Genomic DNA, 9,395 nt, shown 5'->3' with positions numbered 1-9,395 from the left:
CTCGATAGCATGAAATTGTTATCCATTTTAAAAGATGGAAAAAAAAATTCTCCCAAAATTCTTAGAGCTCAGGTGTCACAACAAACGATGTTGGATACTGTAACTCGACTATTTACAAAGTGAAATCAAGTGTTTTCATGAATGTACTAACGAGATTTGTGCTGGAATTCACATTTAAATATCAATGAGTTCACTCGGCTGGCTTTGGCTGGGTTGGTAAGGAAAGGGTGAAGTCACATGGTTGCAAAGTGAGTTTCTTAATCACACGGCCATGCTTGTTTTATTCAAGTTGCAGCCATTTGCTTTGAAACAAATCCTTGTCTGTCAAAAACATGTTTGTGTGCATCGATATACGACTTTGTCTCAAAGATTCTTTACCATGACAAAGCTGTGTGGACTTACATTCAGGAATCCAAACTACCAGTAATATATGTGGGATTTTCTCAAAGCCTGGTAAATCAGAATCAATCTTTTTGAACATAATGATGTGGTAAGAAGCTTGCATCCCAACCACATGGTTCCCGGTTCAGTCCCACTGTGTGGCACTTTAGGCAAGTGTCTTTTACGATGGCTCCGGCAGACCAAAGTCTTGTGAGTGAATTTGGTAGAAAGAAACTTAAACAAATCTATCATATGTATATATATATATGTGTATATATATATATATATATATATATATATTCTTTGACTGTGGCCATGCTGGAGCACCGCCTTTAGTCAAACAAATCGATCCCAGGACTTATTCTATTGGTCTCTTACCGAACCACTAAGTTATGGGGACATAAGCACACCAACATTGGGTGTCAAGCGATGGTAGGGGGACAAACACAGACAAACAAACATATATATATGACAGGCTTTTTTCAGTTTCTGTCTACCAAATCCACTCACAAAGCCTTGGTCGACCTGTGGCTATAGTAGAAGACACTTGCCCAAGGTGCCATGCAGTGGGACTGAACCCGGAGTTGTGTGGTTGGGAAGCAAGCTTCTTACCACACAGCCACTCTTGCACCTATATATATATATATATCATCATTGTCGTTTGATGTCTGCTTTCCATGCTGGCATGGGTTGGATAGTTTGACTGAGGACAGGTGAGCCAGAAGGCTGCACCAGGCTCCAATCCGATCTGGATGCCTTTCCTAACGCCAACCACTCAAAGAGCGTAGTGGGTGCTTTTACATGCCATCTGCATGAGGGCCAGTCAAGCAGTTCTGGCAACAACCATGCTCAAAAGGTGCTTTTTACATGCTACCTGCACATGGAAAAGTGGATGTCAAAGGATGATGAGGTTTATTAAATTAAACTCTGCAACATAAGTTTACAAAAGAAATGCAAGAGACAGTATTATTTGAGTCTTAGTTTAGCTCAGTTTCCCTTTAGTTTCCAAAGAAAACATCAATTGCTATTGTCATGTGCAGAGAACTATAGACAGAGAGAGAGAGGTTTAAGCATCTTCATTTCTGAAGAGGCTGGAAACAAAACGCTTTTTTCAAATCCATTGCTTCACTTGTTCTTTGTTTGATTTGTCTATATTATAGCAATGCTGTATAAATATATGGTGGGAGTTTTGAATACCTTTTTGGCATTAACCAATCTTAACAGTAGAATATATGACTTTTGACAGCGAAGAAAGAAGCTAAAATTAAATGAAAAATGTGTGGGTTTAATAGCACCATCATCATCATCATCATTTGTTTTCCTTTCTTTTATGAGTTGAGTGCCTAGGCAGAATCTGTTGAGCCACAAGGGCCAAGGTGAGCTCTGACATCAGCTTTGGCATGGTTTCTGTCACTGGATGCCCTTCCCTAGTGCCAGCCACTTTATTGAGTATCCCGGGTGCTTTTCTCTAGCGAGGTTGCCATGTTACTTGCAAGACAAGAAAAGAAGGAAAAAAAAAAAAAAGGAAAAAAACCCTCAATTAAACAGGGGTCTATGTATACACACACATCAAGATGACAAATGTCGATGTCATGGAACTATTTAATTACCTTTCTCTATTTTATTCTCATAATGACAAAGCTCATGAACAGAGTTAAAAATCCAGTCAGGTATATTTATATTTAATATATTATTTGTGTGTATAATAAATGTTACAACATAATAATAAATTTAAAATAGAATTTTAATTTACAGTTTGTTGTGCCTTGTCGAAAGAGGAAAATAGACAGATAAATCCACAAATTATCAACATGACAGTGCTTTTACATAAAGGCATTGTTGGATACTAAGAGATTACTGGCTGCTGGTGTTGGTGAAGGTGGTGGTGGTGGTGGTGGTGGTGGTGGCAAAGTAAGGTTGGTCCAATCCAATTGCTGGTAGAAGTGAAAGAATTTCTGGTTGTTTGTTAGAAAGACGAGGAAGAGAAGGAAGCAGAAGGAGATTTGTTCTGTGGAAACGGTAGATACTGTCCAAGCAATGTCTTAGCAATATTAGCAGGAATTAATAACATTGGTTTAGCGTAGGAGGGTGTCGAGGAGAATAAAAGAAAAGGACAGGAAATACAAAGGAAACATTTTAATAAAAAGTGAGGAGAGAGAGAGAAAAAAAAGATAACGTGGAGAGGATGAAGAGAGAGAGAGAAACAGGGTTTTTACAACAAACACAGAAAATCAGTTCAAGGAGAGGAAGGTGAGCATTTTAAACCGTTTTTTTTCTTTCATTTTTAAATATTTTCACATTTATTTGACTCTGTCAGGACACATAGTTTGAACAATTTTCGGTTTAGCTAAATCTTTGAATTCATCTGGTTCCTCACAAATATGGACGACAATACCTGGTTGATTCTCTGTTGGTGGATGGAGTTCGTGGGCTTCCCCTGTTGAAGAGAAACAAGAGAGTTGAAAGAAAGAGACTCTGAAGACAAACAACATGTTTATAGTACAAGTATTTACATTATTTACACTTGACAGATATTTGTCCTCATCTTGTTTGTTGTTAACAGAACGTTTCGGCTGATATACCCTCCAGCCTTCATCAGGTATCTTGGGGAAATTTTGAACCTGGGTTCTTATTCCTAAGGTATTTTTCAATGTTATTATTATTCAGGTCACTGCTTGGAATCGAACTCAGAATCTTGGGGTTAGTAGCCCGTGCTCTTAACCATTATGCCATATGCCCTGTCAAATGTAATTAATGTACATAATTCTTCACCTCTTAAATATAGAACTGTAAGATGTTTATAGCACAAGTATACCTTTATTCCACAAAACCATCAATTTGTCTGATTACCAAAGCTTCACACCACCAACCAATTGACCCAACAAGACCCTGGGTATCTGTTTTGTGAGGACAACAGCAGACCTTGCTCTTCTAAGCTAGCAAGTTGTACATCAACTTTGTCCAGGCCAACCTTCATTTTTACATACATACCTACCTTTTCCCTTTTTTTTCATCCCCATTGTCTCCTCATTAACCCTATGATAGACTGGCATCACATCCAGGGGATGAGTGTTGCAATCTAAGTCACTCATACACCATGGAAACCTGATTAACCCTTTGGTGTTTAAACCAGCCACATCTGGTCAAAATTTCTGCTTGTATAATGTCCAGACTAGGCAAACCTGGTCTCTTACACCCACTCTACAATGTCCGACAATCGCATCATTGTAATCTCAAAGCTATAAGATAATGCATGATAAATAAACGTTACTTTTGACAGAATAAACTGAATGCTAAAACGTCTGGCCTCGGGTCTTAGGGCACATGACAAACCTCTAAGTCTATTATCTCACATCCCAAACTCCTTAAACACTTTACTTAATCCTTTCTTCCCAGAGTAAAAAAAAGCCTCCCCTTGACACATTTTCCTCACAGTTTATCAGCAAACAAAAAAATAATCTCATTACTAATGACATTGATCTGATGGATCTTGTGGGGTCTGCATCAGGCTCCCTCTTCACCTTTTCAATGTGGAAAACTAATATATCCACTCCACATTTTATTACCATTAACTGCAGAATGCAATTTTATTCCACAGCTTTGGAAAAAAACTCTCCTTATGCAAAGAAACCCCCAGTGGCACTTGTTCAGATTAGAAAAATTTTCCCCATATTCCATCAAATATCCATAGCCATAGCCCGTGGCCTATGCCAGTGGGTGTAAGCAGCCCCTTTATGAGTACCCCTCATTCATTGGACAATAAACTTTGCTTGTTAAGACCTATTGAGGCAAGTGAAATCAAATCAAAATCGCTGACATGGCTGATGACAGTACCACCTGATTGGCACTCATGCCAGTGGAACGTTAAAAGCACAACCAAGTGTGATCGTTCCAGGGCCATGGATTGGCTCCCATGCCAATGGCATGTAAAAAGCACTATTCGAGCGTGATCATTACTAGCGTTGCCTTACTGGTACATGTGCTGGTGGCACGTGAAGAACGACATTTGAGCGTGGTTGTTGCCAGTGCCACCGGACTGGCTCCTGTGCAGGTGGCATGTAAAAAAAAACACCTTTTGAGCGTGGTCATTGCCAGAACCGCCTGACTGGCCCTTGTACTGGTGGCAAGTAAAAGCACCCACTACACTTTTGGAGCGGTTGGTGTTAGGAAGGGCATCCAGCTGTAGAAACTTTGCCAGATCAGATTGGAGCCTGGTGCAGCCTCCTGGCTTTCCAGACCTCAGTCGAACCGTCCAACCCATGCCAGCATGGAAAGCGGACGTTAAATGATGATGATGATGATGATCTCTTTATAGAGCAAAAATCAAATACTTTTTGTTGAGGATATAAAAACCCTGCTTGCAGGAGATACTGAAGAAGCAGAAGTAGAAAATATCAATTCTATTTTTTGATGGACAATTAACAACATTAAAGGAATTGAATTACACGGTCAAAGTTGCATTCATAGATTTCCTATAGACATTAATAGTTGCAGTAGAGATTGTTTGCCAACATAACATGGCAGTCCTAGTTTAGGACGAATGTTGCTGCAATTTAGCCCCAGGAGACGTCATCTCCAGCTGGCTATATGACACGATCTGTGTCCTTATATTTTCGAATATGTTGGCAAATAATCTTTGCTCCAAAGTACTGTTGCTGAATATCTCTTGTGAGATTTAAAAATAGTAATTTTCTAATTAATAGTCGCAATCAGGAAACAAAACCATGTCACAGTTTTCTTCTTTCAGTGGAAGCTGTTGAGGGGAGTCTGCAAATGGTTCTCTGGGGTCTGCAAATGCAGCCCAATGTATCTTTGAAGTGCTTTTTCTCTCCACCTTGTGTGTGCTTGCCATCCACCAGTTCGCTGTGAAACAGTCTCTTGAACAGCCATGTGTTAGGCATTTGAACAAGGTGGCCTGTGCACCTGACTTGTGTTCTCTTCAGCAATGTGTATAAATGCTTAACAGATCAGCTCTTGAGAGAAACCTCTGTGTCTGGGACCGTGTTTTGCCATGTGATTTGCAATAGTTTTCTCAGGCTTTATCTTTATCCTCAGTTCAATTCCAACAAAAGTTATCTGTGATGGCATTTCAAACAATCCAAAGTATTTTAGGTCATTATAACATCATCATCATCATCCTTTAATGTCCATTGTCCATGCTGGCATGGGTTGAACGGTTTGACTGGGCTGGTAAGCTGGAAAGCTGCACCAGACTCCAGTCTAATTTGGCATGGTCTTCTACAGCTCGATGCCCTTCCTAAGGCCAACCACTCTGAGAGTGTAATGGGTGCTTTTACATGCCACTGGCATGGGTGCCATTTGCATAACACTGGGGTACTTTTAAATGCCACCAGCACGGGGGACAATTTGCGTAACACCGATATCTGCCATGACTGCAATTTTGCTTGGCTTAATGGGTCTTCTTCTCAAGCACAACACAATGCCAAAGGTCTCAGTCATTGCCTCCATCAGGCCCAACACATGAAAGGAACTCAGCCACTTTGCCTCTGTGAGGCCCAACGCTTGAAAGGTGCTCTTTACATGCCACTAGCAAACGATATTGTGTAAATAAGAGAGCACAAATAATAAAGTTCCACAAATACAGGAGTAAATAAACAAAAGGACAATACTCAGTATTGCTGTGATTTGTCTGTTAGCAACAATAGCAATATATATATATCAGATGTGGTGTGCGCAAGAGAGACAACTGCACTGGTATGGACATGTGGTGCAAATGGATGAGGACAGCTGTGTGGAAAAGTGTCACACCCTAAGCAGTTGAGGGAATCTGTGGAAGAGGTAGACACAGGAAGACATGGGATTAGGTGGTGAAGCATGACCTTTGAACATTGGGCCTCATGGAGGCGATGACAAGTGACCAAGACCTTTGGAGATATGTTGTGCTTGAGAAGACCCTGCAAGCCAAGTGAGACCATAGCCTGTGGCCTATGCCAGTGGTGTAACCAGCCCACTTACGCATTGCTTGCAAAGACCTGTTGAGGCAAGTGAAATCACAATCCAAATCAAATTCACTGAGGTGGTCAATGACAGCACCACCTGGCTGGCACCCATGCCAGAGGAACGTTAAAAGCACCATCTGAGCGTGATTGTCGCCAGGACTGCTCACTGGCTCCCGTGCTGGTGGCACAAAAAAAGCATCATTCCAGCGTGATCGTTACCAGCGTTGCCTTACTGGTACTTGTGCCGGTGGCACGTGAAAAACATTCGAGCGAGGTTGTTGTCAGTGCCGCTGGACTGGCTCCTGTGCAGGTGGCACATAAAAAACATCACTTGAGTGTGGCTGTTGCCAGTACTGCTTGACCGGCCCTCGTACTGGTGGCACGTAAAAGCACTCACTACGCTCTCGGAGTGATTGGCATTAGGAAGGGCATCCAGCTGTAGAAACTCTGCTAGATCAGAATGGAGCCTGGTGCAGCCTTCTGGTTCACCAGTCCCCAGTGAAACCATGCAACCCATGCCAGCATGGAAAGCAGACGTTAAACGATGATGATGATGATGATGATTATATATTTATGTTTGTATTTATGTATACACTACATTTTGATTGTCCCCATATTGGTTTTTAATCCTTCTGTGACAGACACTGCACACAAGGATACTAAAAAGACGAATAAAATTCTGTGAAAATCATAATTCCTGGATTACAGAAATAATACAAACAACAACAACAACAACACTTACCTGGACTGAGGGCAGCCACTGCTGCCAGAAGGTCATAGTTTATCACAGGTTCCGTCTCAAGTGTGGGCTCCCAGCCAACTGGTGGAGAAGCAGGGGGAGAGATCAAGTGTTGTCGAACAGGCTTTGGAGGCTGGAGAAGGGGCTGGCTGCCCAGGCATTTGGTTGGCTGTGTGAGAGAAATGGAGAATTGAAGACGGTTGGGTTAGAAACGAGATTATTAAACTAATGTGGAAATGACGTGCAATTACAATATAAACTTGGAAATTATAAATGTTAAAAAATATCATCATCGTTTTAACATCTCCTTTTCCATGCTTACACGAGTCAGATGGAATTTATTGAGGCAGATTTTTTTATAACCAGACGCCTTTCCTGTTGTAAATTCACATCTGTTTCCAAGCATAATTCTATGATTTCAAGGTGGACTCTCAGGTTTGCCAGCTCTTGTCAAACTGTCCAACCCATACCAGCAGGAAAAACAGACATTAAATGATGATGATGAGCATAGAAATATGACATAAACAATGAAATTACATTGTTATTTCCTTTTTTTATGGCTTTGTTAGGTGTGTCTGTTTTGATTGCATTATTCTTTGCCATCTTCATCCGAATTGCTTAACTAAATCATCTTCTCCTCATCAAAGGGGCCTTCCAAATGGCCTTTTCTGATCCCTTGGATACCATTCTGCAACTGTATGGGTTCACTTTTTGCCTGTGAACCTTGCAACATATCCAGCCCAGCTGAACTTGTGCTTCCAGTACCCTGTGATCACATCACCCGCTCCATTCTCAAATTCTCTCGTTTCTAATGTCTTCTTTTATTGATATTACTAGCTTGGCTCTTTCCATGGCCCTTTCTGTCGTAGCCAATCAATGTTCTGTCCTCTTCATAGAAGCAATGTCATTTGTTTCCATGAAAAATGAGTCTGGCCAATGGGGAAATATCACCTTGCTTGGAAACAGGTAAAGATTAGCAACAGGAGTGGGGAGGCACCTGGGGCATAGAAAATTTGCCCCAACAAATTCCATCTAACCCATGCAGTGGACATTAGATGATGATATATATATTGTTTTTTTTTTAGAAAAACAAAAATCCAGCGAAGAAGCAGACTCTAAGAAGAAGAGCAGTCTGTATTAATTACTAGTGAAGGCTGATTTATAGGGTTACCCTGGGTTTCTCACCATAAAAGGTGCCTTTATGGCATATCTTCAGACTGTAAGATCTGTTGACTTATGGTCTCTTCATAATATTCTCACCATAAAGGTACCCTTTATGGTGAAAAACCCAGGGTAGCCCTGTAAACTGGCCTGCACCAGTAATAAATATATAATATATCATCATCATCATCATCATCATCATCGTTTAATGTCCGCTTTCCATGCTAGCATGGGTTGGACGATTTGACTGAGGACTGACAAGCCAGAAGGCTGTACCAGACTCCAATCTGATCTGGCAGAGTTTCTACAGCTGGATGCCCTTTCTAACGCCAACCACTCCGAGAGTGTAGTGGGTGCTTTTATGTGCCACCGGCATGAGGGCCAGTCACTCGGTACTGGCAACGGCCACGCTCAAAAAGGTGTTTTTTACATGCCACCTACATGGGAGCCAGTCCAGCGGTACTGGCAATGACCTCACTCGAATGATTTTTTAACGTGCCACCAGCACAAGTGCTAGAAGGCAACGCTGGTAACGATGTATGTGTATATATATATATATATATATATATATATATATATATATATATATATATATATATTTATGTCTAATTCATTTCATCGGTTACCGGTTGTCCAACCACAACAAAGTCAAGACATTTCAAAACAATACATGACCAACTGGATTAAGGGACCGAACAACAAAAACAACCCCACCCCACCACCAGCAGCACCTCAACCACTCCATAAACAAAACAATAGTGGAGCCATATGTGTGTGTGTATATATATATATACATATATATATATACTGAGGGTGATAAATTGAATATTAATTTAATTAACATCAATTTAAAACCAGTGGCCTAGCATATAAAAAAATCTGAAAATTCAGAAAAATTGTATTACCTGCGTATAAGAAAGGATGACCACTAAGTGGACATCCGATATGCTAGAAAGAGATCATCTATGATCTAACCACAAAGAAAATGTTTTCTAGAAAAAATTCTGGTGTTTGCTGAATTTTTTCTAGAGAACATTATTTTCTTTGTGGTTAGATCATGGATGATCTCTTTCTAGCATATCAGATGTCCACTTAGTGGACATCCCTTCTTATACGCATATATATATATATATATACATAAAGTCAAGGGTACA

The 9,395-nt window shown here is 40.6% G+C and overlaps 1 protein-coding gene across 1 annotated transcript in view; it reads right to left on the bottom strand.

The window, feature by feature from the left end:
* Nucleotides 1-2,047: 2,047 nt before the first annotated feature.
* The window catches only part of LOC106873700 (calcipressin-2), a 109,845-nt gene continuing 102,497 nt past the window's right edge, over nt 2,048-9,395 (bottom strand). The window contains exons 3-4 of the mRNA XM_014921173.3: nt 7,084-7,249; nt 2,048-2,818 (exon numbers count right to left, since the gene is read on the bottom strand). Coding sequence (XP_014776659.1) covers nt 2,682-2,818; nt 7,084-7,249 — 303 coding nt within the window. The 3' untranslated portion in view covers nt 2,048-2,681. The remainder of the gene's footprint in view (nt 2,819-7,083; nt 7,250-9,395) is intronic.

This window comes from Octopus bimaculoides, chromosome 2 (assembly GCF_046866305.1).
Source record: "Octopus bimaculoides isolate indiv1 chromosome 2, ASM4686630v1, whole genome shotgun sequence".
Taxonomy (NCBI): domain Eukaryota; kingdom Metazoa; phylum Mollusca; class Cephalopoda; order Octopoda; family Octopodidae; genus Octopus; species Octopus bimaculoides.
This window is presented reverse-complemented; position numbering and strand designations above follow the sequence as displayed.